Source organism: Oryctolagus cuniculus, chromosome 16, assembly GCF_964237555.1.
Source record: "Oryctolagus cuniculus chromosome 16, mOryCun1.1, whole genome shotgun sequence".
Lineage (NCBI taxonomy): Eukaryota > Metazoa > Chordata > Mammalia > Lagomorpha > Leporidae > Oryctolagus > Oryctolagus cuniculus.
This window is the reverse complement of record NC_091447.1, coordinates 52,075,277-52,092,385: the sequence shown is the minus strand read 5'-3', so window position 1 is coordinate 52,092,385 and position 17,109 is coordinate 52,075,277. Positions and strand designations below refer to the sequence as shown.

The following is a 17,109-nucleotide window of genomic DNA, read 5'->3' as shown; positions in this document are numbered from 1 at the left end:
CCTATCGCCCGTGCGCTCCCAGGCAAACCACGCTGGCCCGAGCCGCCTTCCGCAGCGCGAAGGCCGGACAGGCGACCGGACGAGCAGGTCCCGACGGACGCCCGCTCGCCAGAGCGTCCACGCGCGGCTCGCGTCCACAGGTCCGAGGGCTCCCGCTCTCCACAGGCGTTTCCCCAACGCCGTAACCTGGCGACATCAAGACAGCGGGCGCGCGCCAGGCGGCCGGGGGACGTCCAGCGGCGCGCGCTGAGGCGAGGCGAAGCCGGGCAACCGGGCCGCGCGACGCGCCAGGCCTGGCTGCGTCCCACACCGCCTCAGCGTTTCCCTGTAGCCCCGCCGCGAGAAACACTCGCCAGTCTTTTCTTCTCCAAACAAGTCCCAGAACGCGGCGGACCAATGCCGAGAATGGGCGGGAAAGCTACAGCAGCCCGAAGTCGCTCCGCCCCATTGGCTAATCCTGATGTCGATTTCGCAGGCCCGCCTCTCATGCTCACGGGCGGTGTTTTCATTGGGTCCTGTCTGCACTTTTATTGGTGCAGTCTTCTGTCCGTCAAGACTTAGGCGCGAGGAGAGAGGCGGTGAGCACTTCAGTGTTGGGGCTAGAGGCCCCGCCTCCATGTGCCGTGTGCAAAAACAAACAGCCGTTAGGGAGGAGGTGCTGGGGGGCGGGGCCTCACTAGAAGGAAGTGTGCGATTGGGCAATCGTCGGGGTTCAAATCAGCAAGGCTGGCGGCCATTGGCTGCAGTGGAGCGAGGCGGGCCCCGGGTATTGTCCGGCTCTGGCGGCGGCGATCGGTGCTGCGAGAGCGGCGGCAGCGGCTCGGGCGGCAACGGAGGGCGCGCGGCCGAGACCATGGTGAGAGCGGCCGGTCGACCTGACGGGCAGGGCTCAGGGCCGAGCGGGCCGGGAGCGGGGCGGGGGCTGGCGCGGGGCGGCGACCCTGCGGCGCCGGCGCTACCTGTGGAGTCGGGAGTCGGTGGGCGTCGGGGCCGCGGACCCCGACGTGCGCGTCCGGCCGAGGGCTGGGTCCGGCGGGCGGAGCGGCCCCTCGGCCCCGACCCCGCCGCCGGGGACGCCCGAGCGAGCGCTGCTCGGCGGACGCGGACCGCCGGCCGCCGCTGCCCAAGTTGTGTTGGGAGCTGTCGGGTTACGTAATCTCCCGGCCGGGAGCAGGGGCGTCCGAGGGGCGTCCGCGAGCCCCGCGCCGGACAGCTCCCCGCTGCGCGCCCGCCGCGTGGGGCCGCGGGCCGGGTGGGAGGAGTGCGGCGTGCGGCGGGGGCCGGGCCGGGGCCGGGCCGCAGCGGCCGCTCCGCGCTCAGCCGTCGGGCGGTGCGAGGCCGCGGACCGACTGGCCGGTCGGGGGCACCGCCGCGCGCCGGTTGTGAGCTTGGCCCAGCTCAGCCCCGCCGGCTGATCGCCGGTCCTCTCCGTGAAGTCCCCGACTGCGTCCGCGCAGAGCGCCAGATCTCGGTTAGAGACGGCCAGTGATGCGCTGTGCACGCTGTGTCGTTTACAGTAGCCAGCAATACGCAGTGTCCAGCTCGAAGTGCGGGAAGCATTGCGTGGTCATCGCTGAGTGTAAGGTTTTTAACTCGAGAAGCTGTCATTTTCTGTTAACACACAGGAAAGTGTGTTGGCTTCCAGTTTCCAAGTCTCTGAGGAAAATGTTCCCTCCTCTGTAAACCAAGCGCTTTAATTAGCCAGATCAGTGCTAGTCCAGTCCTTGAATTAAAAACTTTATATTGTTTCTCAGCCAGCCGCTGAGTGTATTAAAATGCATAAAGTACGCGTACAGTGGGAGGGGGTTTGGGAAAGCATTCACTATGTAATTTTACATTCAGATAGGTTTGATGCTATACAACTTTGATTTTATTCAGTATAAAAAATTTATTTGGAGCCTTGGAAATAATCATTCTATGTATTGAGGCTTTAAAAATCTGGTTATGTCTACTTCCCTAAAACACAAGTAAATACAGCAGCAAATGTGACAGTTTTGAAACAGTGAGGATCAAATTGCTTAAGCCGAAAAGTTACTGTATAAACTGGGAAGCCTGGGGAATTTTGCACTTGATGGCTTTTAATTAACGACTTAGGTATTTCTTAATCTAGTCAGGGAGACTGATTAGGATTTAGACCCATATACCAGTTGAGAGTTTTAAAAATATTTTATACTAGGGAAAATAGATGGAAAGGTTTCTTTATTTGAGGAATGGTGAGAATATCTCATAAGCCATGTAAAAATGTAGTTATATGGCAAGATAGTCAAAAGTTATAGAAATAGAAGAGGCTCAGACACTGCGTCCCATGTGCCAGTGTCTGTGTTCAGGTCATCTCTCACCCTTTGGAGTTCAGGGAATGAACTCGCTGAGACCTCCCTGTCTGTCTCCCTGCCTCTCAGTTAAACAGAAACACGTTAAAATGCATACTTATATATATGGCATCCTGGTAAAAACCTCTAGAGACTTTTTAATTTTTATTTTATTTAATTTTTTTAAAGATTTATTTTTTAGAAGATTTATTTTATTTATTTGAAAGAGTTACAGAGAGAGGCAGAGACAGAGAGAGAGAGGTCTTCCATCCACTGGTTCACTCCCCAGATGGCTACAACTGCCGGAGCTGCGCTGATCCGAAGTCAGGAACCAGGAGCTTCTTCCGGGTCTCCCACATGGGTGCAGGGGCCCAAGCACTTGGGCCATCCTCCACTGCTTTCCCAGGCCACAGCAGAGAGCTGGATCGGAAGAGGAGCAGCTGGGACTAGAACCGGCGCCCACATGGGATGCTGGTGCTTCAAGCCAGGTGTTAACCCACTTCACCACAGCACTGGCCCCAAAACCTCTAGAGTTTTAATTCTCTCTGGTAAACTTAAATCAGTCTCTTTTGTTGAATTGCAACAAAGAATATAAATCAGTTCTTAAGTTTTATTTTTTTATTTCCTTGTTTTAATACCTCCAAAGCGTTCATTCTCCCCCTCAGATATGATTTTGGGAAATAGGCAAGTGATCCACTGAGACATGAAATTAGAGGGACTATACAAGGTTGTGGGGTTGGTAGGTTTGTTTGCTTAAACTTCTGTAAGGAAAGCATTACGAAAGGAATATGCTGATTCAAAGCTTATCCTCTGTGGAAGTATACTCTCACTAGCCAATTCTGGTAACTTACATTTTTAACCAACTGTTTTTCAGTGAAGAAATGATAGATTTAAATAGTAAATCAAATGGTACAAAAGGGAAAATAATTTTCTTAAAGCAGATATTTTGTGTTCCCTATCAGCAAATAACTTTAATAACTTGAGGCCAGCGCCGCAGCTGACTAGGCTAATCCCTCTGCCTTGCGGCGCCGGCACACCGGGTTCTAGTCCCGGTCGGGGCTCCGGATTCTGTCCCAGTTGCCCCTCTTCCAGACCAGCTCTCTGCTATGGCCCGGGAAGGCAGTGGAGGATGGCCCAAGTGCTTGGGGCCCTGCACCCCATGGGAGACCAGAAGCACCTGGCTCCTGCCATCAGATCAGCGCAGTGCGCCGGCCGTAGCGCGCTGGCCGCACTGGCCATTGGAGGGTGAACCAATGGCAAAAGGAAGACCTTTCTCTCTGTCTCTCTCTCTAACTGTCCACTCTGCCTGTAAAAAAAAAAAAAAAAAAAAATTTTTTAATAACTTGTGTCACCTACTAGAAATATATGTGAACACACATACTCTATAATACCCCATTTTTACATAAAGAACAGCACATTGTACTTGTACACCTTTTTCACATAGAAATAGGTTTTGTAGCGTGGTCTATATCAGTGCATATTTTAATTCATTTCTTTCTTTTTTCTTTTTTCTTTTTTTTTTTTTTTGACAGGCAGAGTGGACAGTGAAAGAGAGAGACAGAGAGAAAGGTCTTCCTTTGCCATTGCTTCACCCTCCAATGGCCGCCGCGGCCGGCGCACCGCGCTGATCCGATGGCAGGAGCCAGGAGCCAGGTGCTTTTCCTGGTCTCCCATGGTGTGCAGGGCCCAAGCACCTGGGCCATCCTCCACTGCACTCCCAGGCCACAGCAGAGAGCTGGCCTGGAAGAGGGGCAACCGGGACAGAATCCGGCGCCCCGACCGGGACTAGAACCCGGTGTGCCGGTGACGCTAGGCGGAGGATTAGCCTAGTGAGCCGCGGCGCCGGCTAATTCATTTCTTGAAATAACTGGATAACACTCTATTGTGTTTATATACTATGATTTATTTGACCATTCTGTTCGTGGACGTTAAGATTATTTAAGAAGTACTTATTTTCTATCAGTTGAAAGTAGTATTTGTGAAGATCCTTTTTGTTGTTGTTGTTGTTGTTTTTTAAGATTTATTTATTTGAAAGAGTTACACAGAGAGGAGAGGCAGAGAGAGAGAGAGAGAGAGGTCTTCTATACGCTGGTTCACTCCCCAGTTGGCTGCAATGGCCAGAGCTGCGCTGATCCAAAGCCAGAATCCAGGAGCTTCTTCTGGGTCTCCCACGCGGGTGCAGGGGCCCAAGGACTTGGGCCATCTTCTACTGCTTTCCCAGGCCACAGCAGAGAGCTGGATCAGAAGTGGAGCAGCTGGGTCTTGAACCTGCGCCCATATGAGATGCCATTGCCTCAGGCCGGGGCGTTACCCACTGCACCACAGCACAGGCCCCTGAAGGTCCTTTTTGTGAGTGTGATAAAGTATACATAATAAAGTTTACTTTTTTAAACATTTTTGGATTCACAGTTCACTAGCATTAAGTACAATCACATTGTGCAACCATCATCAATCTCTCTGTAGAATTTTTTGATGTTCTAGGACTGAAAGTCTTCAGTTGGACAGTAACTTCCAGTTTTCACCTCCTGTAGTCCCCGACAACCACAATTCAGTTTTCTGCCTATGAATCGGACTACCCTGAGAAACTTGTATGAAGTGGAATAGTGTACCGTTTCTCTTGTACGATTGGCTTATTTCCCTTAGCATAATGTCCTTAAGGTTCTTCCCTATTGTAACGTGTCACAATTCCCCCTCTCTTTCTTTTTAATTTAATTTAATTTAGTTTTTTATTTTTTTGACAGGAAGAGTGGACAGTGAGAGAGAGAGAAACAGAGAGAAAGGTCTTCCTTTGCCGTTGGCTCACCCTCCAATGGCTGCTGCGGCCGGCGCACTGCGCTGATCCGCAGGCAGAAGCCAGGTGCTTCTCCTGGTCTCCCATGGGGTGCAGGTCCCAAGCACTTGGACCATCCTCCACTGCACTCCCTGGCCACAGCAGAGAGCTGGCCTGGAAGAGGGGCAACCGGGACAGAATCTGGCGCCCCGACCGGGACTAGAACCCGGTGTGCCGGCGCCGCAAGGCGGAGGATTAGCCTTGTGAGCCGCGGTGCTGGCTCCCTCTCTCTCTTTTAAAGGTATTTTGTTTGACAGGCAGAGTGACAGAGAGATCTTCCATCCTCTAGTTCACTCCCCGAATGTCTGAAACAGCAGGACTGGGCCAGGCTGAAGCCAGCATCCTGGAACACTGTCCTGATCTCCCACATGGGTGCAGGGCCCAAGCACTTGGTCCATCCTCCACTGCTTTCCTGGGCGCATTAGTAGGGAACTGGGTAGGAAGGGAAGCAGCTGGGGCCAGCTCAGTGGCATGGTGGGTAAAGCCACCGCCTGTAGTGCCGGCACCCCATATAGGCCTGGTTTGAGTCCTGGCTGCTCCATTTCCAATGAGGCTCTCTGCTATGACCAGGGAAAGCAGTGGAAGATGGCCCATGACCTTGAGCCCTTCCACTGTGGGAGACCCCGAAGAAGCTTTCAGATCAGTGCAGCTCCGGTCATTGCAGTCATCTGGAGAGAACCATCGGATGGAGGATCGATAACTCTCTCTCTGTAACTGTGACTTTCAAATAAATAAATAAAGCTTAGGAAAAAAAAAAAGAAGTGAAGCAGCTAGAATTCGAACCAGCACTCAGATAAAGGTTGCCAGTGTGGCAAATGGCAACTTAACCTGCAATGCAATGCCAGCCCCAGAATTTCTTTTTTAAAACTGAACACTGGGCCGGCGCCACGGCTCAATAGGCTAATCCTCCACCTAGCAGCGCCGGCACACTGGGTTCTAGTCCCGGTCGGGGCGCTGGATTCTTTCCCGGTTGCCCCTCTTCCAGGCCAGCTCTCTGCTGTGGCCAGGGAGTGCAGTGGAGGATGGCCCAAGTGCTTGGGCCCTGCACCTGCATGGGAGACCAGGAGAAGCGCCTTCGGATCAGTGTGGTGCGCCAGCCGCGGCGGCCATTGGAGAGTGAACCAACGGCAAAGGAAGACCTTTCTCTCTGTCTCTCTCTCTCACTGTCCACTCTGCCTGTCAAAAAATAAAAATAAAAACTGAACGCTGGCCGGCGCCGCAGCTCAATAGGCTAATCATCCACGTAGTGGCGCCGGCAAACCGGGTTCTAGTCCCGGTCGGGGCGCCGGATTCTGTCCCGGTTGCTCCTCTTCCAGTCCAGCTCTCTGCTGTGGCCCGGGAAGGCAGTGGAGGATGGCCCAAGTCCTTGGGCCCTGCACCCGCATGGGAGACCAGAAGCACCTGGCTTCTGGCTTCAGATCATCACGGTGTGCCGGCTGCAGCGCACCAGCCACAGCGGCCATTGGAGGATGAACCAATGGTAAAGGAAGACCTTTCTCTCTCTGTCTCTCTCTCTCTCACTGTCCACTCTGCCTGTCAAAAAAAAAAAAAAAAAACTGAACACTATTCCATTATATATATGCATCTCATTTTATCCACTCATCCATCAGTGGATACTTGGATTGAGTCTACCTTTTGACCCTTGTGAATAATGCTGTGAACGTGAGTATGCAAATAACTTGCATTTGATATGGGGGTATATACCTAGAAGTGGAATTACTGGTTCATATGACAATTCTGTTGGATTTTTAGGGGATTTTTTTTTGGTAGCTTTTTATTTTTTCTCTCAAAACAGCTAAGTTCTGAATATATTTTGTGGAAATAATATGTTGATATTTTTAAAAATCATCTAATTATGCACTATTTTAAGTGTGCATAAAAGTTAGATTGACTTGCATAATTCTTCAGTCTGAAAATTAAGGAATTTTTGTATTTGTGGAAACCTCATATTTTGAATTTCCATGCAGGCTGGAGGCAAAGCTGGGAAGGACAGCGGGAAGGCCAAGGCCAAGGCAGTGTCTCGCTCACAGAGGGCTGGGCTGCAGGTGATGAATCTCTGCTCTTATGTTCAATACTGAATTCTTCTGTTCACTGTTGCAGTTGGTGGTCCATGGATGTGCCATTAATTACAGAAAGTCTACTTGTATTATTAAAGGCTTTTAGTTATGTGATTAATTGGTCAAGGCTTAAAATTAGCTATTGTGTTCTCTTCCAAACAAGAACAAATTATAAAAAGGACTTATCTTAATGAACTTGGTAATTTTATCCTGTTCAAAATGTTATTTTAAGATAATAATCATATACCTAGGTTTTTAATTGTATCCTATTAAAGTGAGTATGGTGTGGTTTTTCTATTAAAGGTGTTTGTAATGGTACATTAACTTTCAGGATGAGATGAAATTTAAGGGAAAAATAATGAACTGTTCCCTGGTTCTATGAAGATATTTCCCCGGTAGCCTTCTTTTAGACTATGATCTATTCAAAACCACTAAAATATTTTCCAAGTTTGCATATTTGAATTGTTGCAACTTTAACTCACACTCAGAATTTTCTGGATGAGTAAGAATTACTTTTTATATGATAAGAAGCAGTGTGAAGTAGGGAAGATGGGAGGCTGGACTGTAAGGTTTGGGTTTTATCTTCTAGGCAGTGACAAACCATTGAGAGTTTGCGCCAAGAGGATGACACGATCCAGGTGATAACGAGGGAGGTGAAGACAACCTTGATGCACTCATTGTACATTTTAGGGTTCCATGTAAAGTCTCAGTTTATTTAGAAGCATACTTAAATGGAGGTTATTGAATGCTTAGAGTGAGATGAAAATGAATAGAAAGAATGTGGATGTAGTCAATGGAGAGGAGATCAGAAGTTTTTCTAAGGCACAGAATTTAAGGGACCAGGGAGCTTAAATAAGAATAGGGTAAGTTATGAGAGAAATTTGAGTGGAATCATTTTGGAGTTCGCTGAAGCATCTATGTGAAGTGCTTGGAAGTTGGAAACATGAGTCCAGCTTTCTAAACGAGATGGGATCATTTATGTAGAGTTGATAGTTCAAGCAGTAGATGAGTTTCATAACCTCAGTGGACGGGAAAGGAACACAAAGAGATTGGTATGCCCCTCAGAAACACATGGTTTTTTGAGTCCAGGGAAGAAAAGACTGGGTAGTACTCAGAGTATTAATATTAGAACTCGGCCGGCGCCCGGCTCACTAGGCTAATCCTCCGCCTTGTGGCGCCGGCACACCGGGTTCTAGTCCCGGTCGGGGCGCCGGATTCTGTCCCGGTTGCCCCTCTTCCAGGCCAGCTCTCTGCTGTGGCCAGGGAGTGCAGTGGAGGATGGCCCAAGTGATTGGGCCCTGCACCCCATGGGAGACCAGGAGAAGCACCTGGCTCCTGCCATCGGATCAGCGCGGTGCGCCGGCCGCAGCGCGCCAGCCGTGGCGGCCATTGGAGGGTGAACCAACGGCAAAGGAAGACCTTTCTCTCTGTCTCTCTCTCTCTCACTGTCCACTCTGCCTGTCCAAAAAAAAAAAAAAAAAAAAAATTAGAACTCTAAATAAAGCAGGATTCAAACTGCAGTGTAGCTTTACGTACTAAGCTGTCATTCCCCTTGCTCAAAATAAAGGGGTGTGTGTGTATATATATTTATTTATTTATTTATTTATTTGAAAGACAGAGTTGTAGAGAGAGGGGGAGATAGAAAGATCTTTGAACCACAAATGACCATAATTGCCAGGACTGGACCTGGCAGAAACCAAGAGCCTATAACTCTGTGCAGGTCTCCCAGATGGGTGGCAGGGCCCAAGTGCTTGGGCTGTCTTCTCCCTGCTTCTCCAAATATGTTAGCAGAAAGCTAGATCAGAAGTGGAACAGCCAGGGGGCTAGTGCTGTGGCACAGCAGGTTAATGCCCTGGCCTGAAGTGCTGGCACCCCACATGGGCATCGGTTCAAGATCTGGCTGTTCCACTTCCCATCCAGCTCTCTGCTATTGCCTGAGAAAGCAGTAGAAAATGTCCCAAAGTCCCACCCGCGTGGGAGACCCGAAAGAAGCTCCTGGCTCCTGGCTTCGGATCGGTGCAGTTCCGGCCTTTGCGGCCAGTTGGGGAGTGAACCATCGGATGGAAGACCTGTCTCTCTGCCTCTCCTCTCTCTGTGAACTCTTAACTTTCAATTAAATAAATAAATCTTTAAAAAAAAAAAAAAAAAAAGAAGTGGAGCATCCAGGACTTGAACCAGCGCCCCTATGGGATGCTGGTGTTATAGTCGGCAGCCCAGAAAGCTGTCTTTTTACCATGCCGGTCTGCTGTGCTCTTGCAGCAACCCAAGACGCTCGGTCTCGTGTGTATTGATTTAAAAAATAAAACTGTTGGGGCCAGCACCTTGGCGCACTAGGTTAATCCTCCGCCTGCGGCGCTGGCATCCCATATGGGCGCCGGGTTCTAGTCCCGGTTGCTCCTCTTCCAGTCCAGCTCTCTGTTGTGGCCCAGGAAGGCAGTGGAGGATGGCCCAGGTCCTTGGGCCCTGCACCCACATGGGAGACCAGGATAAGTACCTGGCTCCTGGCTTCAGATCACCGCAGCTCTGACCATTGTGGCCATTTGGGAGTGAACCAACAGAAGGAAGACCGTTCTCTCTGTCTCTCTCACTGTCTGTAACTCTACCTGTCAAATAAATAAATAAAAATATTTTTAAAAATAATAAAATAAAAACAAAAAATAAAACTAGTTTCTTTAGCTTGAGAAGAAATGTTTTTGTATAACAAACAACATACCACACTCACTAAGGATCCATTCTTCCCTCCCCACCCCTTTTTAAGATTTATTTATTTACTTGAGAGGTAGAGTTACAGATAGAGAGAAGGAGGGAGAGACAGAGAAAGAGGTCTTCCATCTGCTGGTTCACCCCTAGAAGACCACAACAGCCGGAAGTGGGCCAATTTGAAGCCAGGATCCCAGAGCTTCTTCCTAGTCTCCCACGCAGGTACAGGGGCTCAAGCACTTGGGCCATCTTCTGCTTTCCCAGACCATAGCAGAGAGCTGGATCAGAAGTAGAGCAGTTGTCTGGCGCTGTGGCTCACTAAGCTATTCCTCCACCTGCGGTGCTGGCACCCCAAGTTCTAGTCCCGATTAGGGTGCCAGATTCTGTCCAGGTTGCTCCTTTTCCAGTCCAGCTCTCTGCTGTGGCCTGGAAGTGCAGTGGAGGATGGTCCAAGTGCTTGGGCCCTACACCCACATGGGAGACCAGGAGGAAGCACCTGCCACCTGGCTTGGGATCGGTGCAGCACCGGCCATAGCAGCCATTTGGGGGGTGAACCAATGGAAGGAGGACCTTTCTGTCTCTCTTTCTCACTGTCTAACTCTGCCTGTCAAAAAAAAAAAAAAAAAAAGTGGAGCAGTAAGGACTCGAACCAGCACCCATATGGGATGGTGGCGCCATAAGCGCCCACCCCATCTTTTTTTTTTTTTTTATTTGAAAGGCAAAGTTACATAGAGAAAGAGAGAGAGAGATCTTCCATCCACTGGTATATTTTCCAAATGATCACAACAGTCAGAGCTGGTCCAGACTGAAGCCAGGAGCCAGGAACTTTTTCTGGGTCTCCCACGTGGGTATGGGGGCCCAAGCACTTGGGCTATCTTTCACTGCTTTCCTAGGTACATTAGCAGGAGGCTGGATCCTAAGTGGAGCAGCCGGGAATCAAACTGGTGCATGTGTGGGATGTCAGCACTGCAGACAACAGCTGAACCCACTGCGCCACACCACTGGCCTCCAGGATCCAACTCTTAAGAAGCTTATACTCATGAGGGAATACGTGTAAGGTGGGGGGGGGGGCAAATGCCTTTTCTCTCTAAGGATGAGATCTTGAAGTAGCTGATAAATTCGGTAACTGAAATGTCACTGCTGGCCTTCAAGAGCAGTGTTTAACAAGACAGGTTTGGGTTGGGAGAAATGGTGACAAGAAAAAAGGGTTTTAGGATTTGCTTTTAAATTTTGTCTTAGGAAAGAAGATATCTAAACTGTAGTAGAATAGTTACCATAGATGTGTAGAGAAAAGTCTGTGAAAGGAAAGGAGCCAGTGGAGGAATTAATTGGAATTGTTGAAATAATGGGGCCTTGAAGTGTGAGGAGAGTTGAGAATACGTTGTGCAGACAGTAGAATTGGGATACTTTGGAAATAAGAACATGCCCTCTTCTCAGAAGGCACAAAGTCACAATGAGTGAATGGCATTGGTTTTTCTTTGCTAACAGTCAACCCTTAACTGAGAGAAGAACAGTGAAGTTAGAGGCCAAGAAAGATGGTTATCGGCGGCTGTTAGGTGAGGGACTGACAGGTGTTAGTGCCGTGATGGAGCCTTGTGGAGTGTGTTTCTGGTAGTAGCACAGCATAGCTTCTCTATTTCGTGATGAAATGCTCATATCGTGCAGAAGTTAAAGAGATGAGGCAGATTACCAGGATACACACACTGGCCCTGGGAACTGTTAATTGCCAAATGTACTTTAGAATAATTTGCTCCAAAATAAACTCATCTTTTAATTTCTTTTTCCCTAAGATCTTTTTGAAGTACCCTTGTAGGTTTGGCTTCTGATCTGTGTGAGCAGCTTTTTGTTTTCTCACGCTTTATTCGTGTTATTCAACCATCAGTTACAGTCTTCTCACTGAGACGTCTGTCTTTCAGTTTCCCGTGGGCCGCATCCACAGACACTTGAAGACTCGCACCACAAGCCATGGAAGGGTGGGTGCCACTGCTGCCGTGTACAGTGCTGCAATTCTGGAGTACCTCACTGCTGAGGTTTGTAGGGGATGTCTGTTGTACGTGGGATTTCAAAAGGAGTTCTAAATTAATTGGCTGAAACCCATAGAATGTACTACAAACAAACAAACACGTTCTTTGGCTTAATAGCAGTTTTAGATGAATGTTGTCAGCCCATCACCTGGTGGCAGTATCAAAAAGAACCTTCATGTACCTGTTTTTAAAGTTAAGCCAGGGCCAGCAATGCATATTAAAAAAGCAGTATAAATGAACTGAACTCTGAAGTATTCCTATTATCAATAGGCAATATTTGTGACGTTACCACAAAGCCTCTTAGCTTATGAGGCTTTGGAGTGGGGTAAAAGTTTGCCAGTGTGATGATATGTAAAAATCGCAAAATATATTATGATGATATCAGAGGGTAAAGATCTAATTAATCCTTGTGGTTCTCTGCTGGTTGTACATGCTGAATTTGACTTTCCAGAAAGATGAGTTACCTGAGCGAGGGTTCTGAATTCCGAGGCCATGGAGCAGCACGTTGCTCAGCCCTACTCCTCCCCTGAGCAGTGAGTGGGAAGCTGTGGAGCTGTGAAACTCCGTCAGCTGTGTGACAGGCTGGGAATCAGAGAAGCAAGCAGGTGGTGTAGTCACCCGTGGTGGCAGAAGCAGCAAGCAGGAGGGTTCTTACTCCGGGGAGGATGTGGCGTGGAGCCAGACGGGGATGCAGGTCTTAGCTGTTTGTCAGCTGTCATTTCAGTAACTTCAAGTCATCTTGTCTCACTGGAAATGTGACATCGATCACAGTAGTTTTGGTTTGCTTGTTATGAGAAAGAGGATTTGTGTGGACATCATAGTTCTAGTTGAGGAGCTTTCTTTCCAAGTCTTGTCGTTTTACATACTCTTTTTAGAAATGTATACATTTTGGGGGCCACTGTTGTGCAGTGGGGTAAGCTGCTGCCCACAGCATTGGCACTCCATACGAGCGCCAGTCCGAGTCCCACTGCTTCACTTCCAATCCCGCTCCCTGCTGACGTGCCTGGGAAAGCAGCAGAGGATGATCTAAGTGCTTAGACTGCCTGCCATGCGTGTAGGAGACTCAGGTGGCGTTCCAGGCTCTTGGCTTCAGCCTGGCCCAAGCCTGGCTGTTGTGGCCATGTAGGGAGTGAGCCAGCAGGTGAAATCAATCAGTCTCTCTCTCTCTCTCTGCCTTTCAAATAAATGAATCTTTTAAACAGTTGACTACTAATATACACCAATCTTACCAAGCAAGGCTCTACTCTAATGATTTCCTATCTATAGAGGAATTCACACAGCTTCCCATAATGCCAGCACAGTTTATAGAGGCAAAATCAAAAAATGCAGTTTGGTACCTAACTAGGATTTTGAAATTTCTCGTTGACTCTATCTGTCAAATAAATTAAAAAAAAAAAAAAAAAAAAGATAATAGAATAAGAGACTTCTAGCTTATTGCCTACTCCTCTGTTGCAGAGAATGATAAGGGGTCAAATGAAGTAGTAAGAGAGTGATATAAAAGCATTAATAGAGATACAAGAAAGAAAGATGTGGCCGGCGCCGCCATAGCTCACTAGGCTACTCCTCCACCTGTGGCGCCGGCACACCAGGTTCTAGTCCCGGTCGGGGCACCAGATTCTGTCCCGGTTGCCCCTCTTCCAGGCCAGCTCTCTGCTGTGGCCCAAGTCCTTGGGCCCTGCACCCGCGTGGGAGACCAGGAGAAGCACCTGGCTCCTGTCTTTGGATCAGCGCAGTGCACCGGCCACAGCAGCCAATGTGGGGTAAACCAACGGAAAAGGAAGACCTTTCTTTCTTTTCTCTATCTCTCTCACTATCCAGTCTGCCTGTCAAAAAAAAAAAAAAAGAAAGAAAGATGTATTATCAGTTTGTATTTATCATCTGCGTATTGTATTTACAGATGCTAGCTATATTTTTAGCTGTAATTGGATCCTTTAGGTATAACAGAATCTTTAAATACTTTACCATTTGTTTGATGTGTAAACTCGCGGCTGCTTGTAGGTACTGGAGCTGGCAGGTAACGCTTCCAAGGATCTCAAAGTAAAGCGTATCACTCCACGTCACTTGCAGCTTGCAATCCGTGGTGATGAAGAATTGGATTCTCTTATCAAGGCTACCATAGCTGGGGGTGGTATGTATTAAGTATTATTACTTAAGCCAGTGTTATTATTGGTCTTTCTAATTAGTATATCATTAGATCATTGATCCAGTGAATTCAAATGATTGAAAGTATATGCACTTTACTTCCATGTTAAATCTACAAGTAGTCTTCTTTTCATAATGATCTAAATAAATATTTGTTCTCATTGTAGTCATACAGTAATGCTATTTTTGTTTCAGTCAGTTCTTTGTCTAAATTTCATACGTGATACTTAAAGCTTGGTGTTTAAAATATTCCCCATACCTCTTAAACTATGTTCAGAAATGATCATAAGAAATCGCTTAATCTGGTACCCTTGAAAGGGATGAAATAACCAAACGGGTCAGGATCAGTGAGGGGAGAGGGAAGTTGGTGCCTTATCTTATTTGGGTTACGCTTGGAGTAGCTAATGAAAGCTTGTGGTACTGTTCTCTAAGTGCAGTCTGTCACACAGTTACACACAGTGTAGAGGGAGGGGTTCACAGACCCCAGAGGTGTACCTTAACAGGATCAAGATGTGAACAGGTACTTAAGCAAGTTTCATTCTTTGTATCACTGCTTTTGGTTTGAGGCACTGTTAAGATGTAGCCACTTTAAAAGTTTCTAATTCTAACTTTTAAAATTTCATTCTAGGTGTGATCCCTCACATCCACAAATCTCTGATTGGAAAGAAGGGACAACAGAAAACTGCTTAGAGGGTTGTTTCGCCCAGCCCTCGTTCTCCCCATCATTGTACTGTAACGGGGACAGAGGAAATCATGGGGATATGTGGAATTTTTAAAACATTTAAATGGAAAGCATAGACAATTACTGTAGACATGATAAAAGAAACATTTGTACGTTCTCAGACTTGGAAGTTTGATAAAAGTACCTTTTCATGTGGTAACAGTTGTGTTGATTGGCGAGGTTTCTCCGTGTTTTATACAAAAATGGAACTGATAAACCATTTTTTAAAAAACAATTTGTCTCAAAATTGTTCTGTTCATGAAATGCTGAGAGTTTTATCAAATTTTGAAATTTTTAAATCCTCATATTCTGAATAATCCTCATATTCTGAATAACCTTAAAATATTGGAAGTACAGCTTTGATACCACGACTTGTTGCCATAATGTATTGACTCTTCGGTGATGTTGTATATGCTGTTAGATACCCTAAGAAAGAAAAGCTCCTGGGGCCGGCGCTGTGGTGTAGCAGGTTTCCCACCGCCTGCAGTGCCGGCACCCATATGAGTACTGGTTCAAGTCCCAGCTGTTCCACTTCCTATCCAGCTCTCTGCTCCGGCCTGGGAAAACAGTGGAAGATGTCCCAAGTCCTTGGGCCCCTGCACCCACACTCTTGGCTTCATATCAGCCCAGCTTTGGTCGTTGCAGCCGGAGTGAACCAGTGGATGGGTGACTCACTCTCTCTCTCTCTCTCTCTCTGTCTCTCTCCCTTTCGAATAAATAGATAAATCTTAAAAAAAAAAAAAAAAAAAAAAAAAAAAAAAAAAAACTGCCAATTAAATAATGACATTCCTTCAATTGTGTAATGATCCCAATTTCAGAGATGTTAGAATATGGAAAAGGGTGCATTTCAGACTGAAATGGGTAATGAAATTATTTGAATTCTCTTCTCAGCACTTATGTGCCAGGCCTTGCTACATGTTTAACTGATCAAGAAATCTTGGCCGGCGCCGCGGCTCACTAGGCTAATCCTCTGCCTGCGGCGCTGGCACACCAGGTTCTAGTCCCAGTCGGGGCGCCAGATTCTGTCCAGTCGCTCTTCTTCCAGGCCAGCTTTCTGCTGTGGCCAGGGAGTGCAGTGGAGGATGGCCCAGGTGCTTGGGCCCTGCACCCCATGGGAGACCAGGAGAAGCACCTGGCTGCTGTCTTTGGATCGGCGTGGCGCACCGGCCGCAGCAGCCATTGGGGGGTGAACCAACAGAAAAGGAAGACCTTTCTCTCTGTCTCTCACTGTCCACTCTGCCTGTCAAAAAAAAAAAAAAAAAAGAAAGAAAGAAATCTTAATACCCCCACTTGATAGAGATAGATGTGAAGCCCAAGGCTCACAGAATTAAATGATTGTGAAAAACATTCAACTAATTGATAGAAAAAGTGGCAGAGCTAGGATTCACCCTTAGATCTGGCTGGCTCCAGAGCCCATGCGCTCACCTGGAGTTAACATTAAATTTATCAGAGTTTTCTGTTTTTGACTTCAAATTCCAACATTTAGTGGTCTTTTATTGATACACTAAAACTTAGTGGTACACTTAAGACTTTTTGAGGGGGGCATGAGGAAAGAAGGTTTATTTTGGCTTGCAGTTGTATAGTCTTTTTATTTTTATTTTTATTTATTTGACAGAGAGAAAGGTCTTCCTTCTGTTGGTTCACCCCCCCCAAAATGGCTGCTATGGCTGGAACTACGCCGATCCAAAGCCAGGAGCCACGTGCCAGCCCCAACTGTATAGTCTTTTTTTTTTTTTTTTTTTTTTTTTTTTTTTGTGACAGAGTGGACAGTGAGAGAGAGAGACAGAGAAAAAGGTCTTCCTTTGCCATTGGTTCACTCTCCAATGGCCGCTGTGGCCGGCGCGCTGCGGCCAGTGCCGATCCGAAGGCAGGAGCCAGGTGCTTCTCCTGGTCTTCCATGGGGTGCAGGGCCCAAGTACTTGGGCCATCCTCCACTGCACTCCTGGGCCACAGCAGAGAGCTGGCCTGGAAGAGGGGCAACTGGGACAGAATCCGGTGCCCCGACCGGGACTAGAACCCAGTGTGCCGGCGCCACAAGGTGGAGGATTAGCCTGGTGAGCCACGGTGCCGGCTGTATAGTCTTTTGAAAATTATCATTCCTCTTAAGTTTCCAAGTACCTTTTCAAAAATATACATTAAGAGCCAATGCTTTGGCACAGTAGGTTAATCCTCCACCTGCAGCGCCAGATCCCATATGGGCACTGGTTTGAATCCCGGCTGCTCCTCTTCACCCAGCTCTCTGCTGTGGCCTGGGAAAGCAGTAGATCATGGCCCAAGTCCTTGGGCCCCTGCACCCACGTGGGAGACCAGAAGAAGCTCCTGGTTT

The 17,109-nt window shown here is 47.9% G+C and overlaps 1 protein-coding gene across 3 annotated transcripts; it reads left to right on the top strand.

The window, feature by feature from the left end:
* Positions 1-601: 601 nt before the first annotated feature.
* H2AZ2 (H2A.Z variant histone 2) lies at positions 602-15,018 on the top strand. 3 transcript variants are annotated; one of them, XM_070058412.1, is made up of 5 exons: positions 602-856; positions 7,107-7,184; positions 11,813-11,926; positions 13,919-14,048; positions 14,691-15,018. In XM_070058412.1, exons 1-5 carry the CDS (start codon positions 617-619, stop codon positions 14,750-14,752), a joined length of 624 nt encoding a protein of 207 aa, XP_069914513.1. In that variant the 5' UTR covers positions 602-616; the 3' UTR covers positions 14,753-15,018.
* The last annotated feature ends 2,091 nt before the right edge of the window (positions 15,019-17,109 follow it).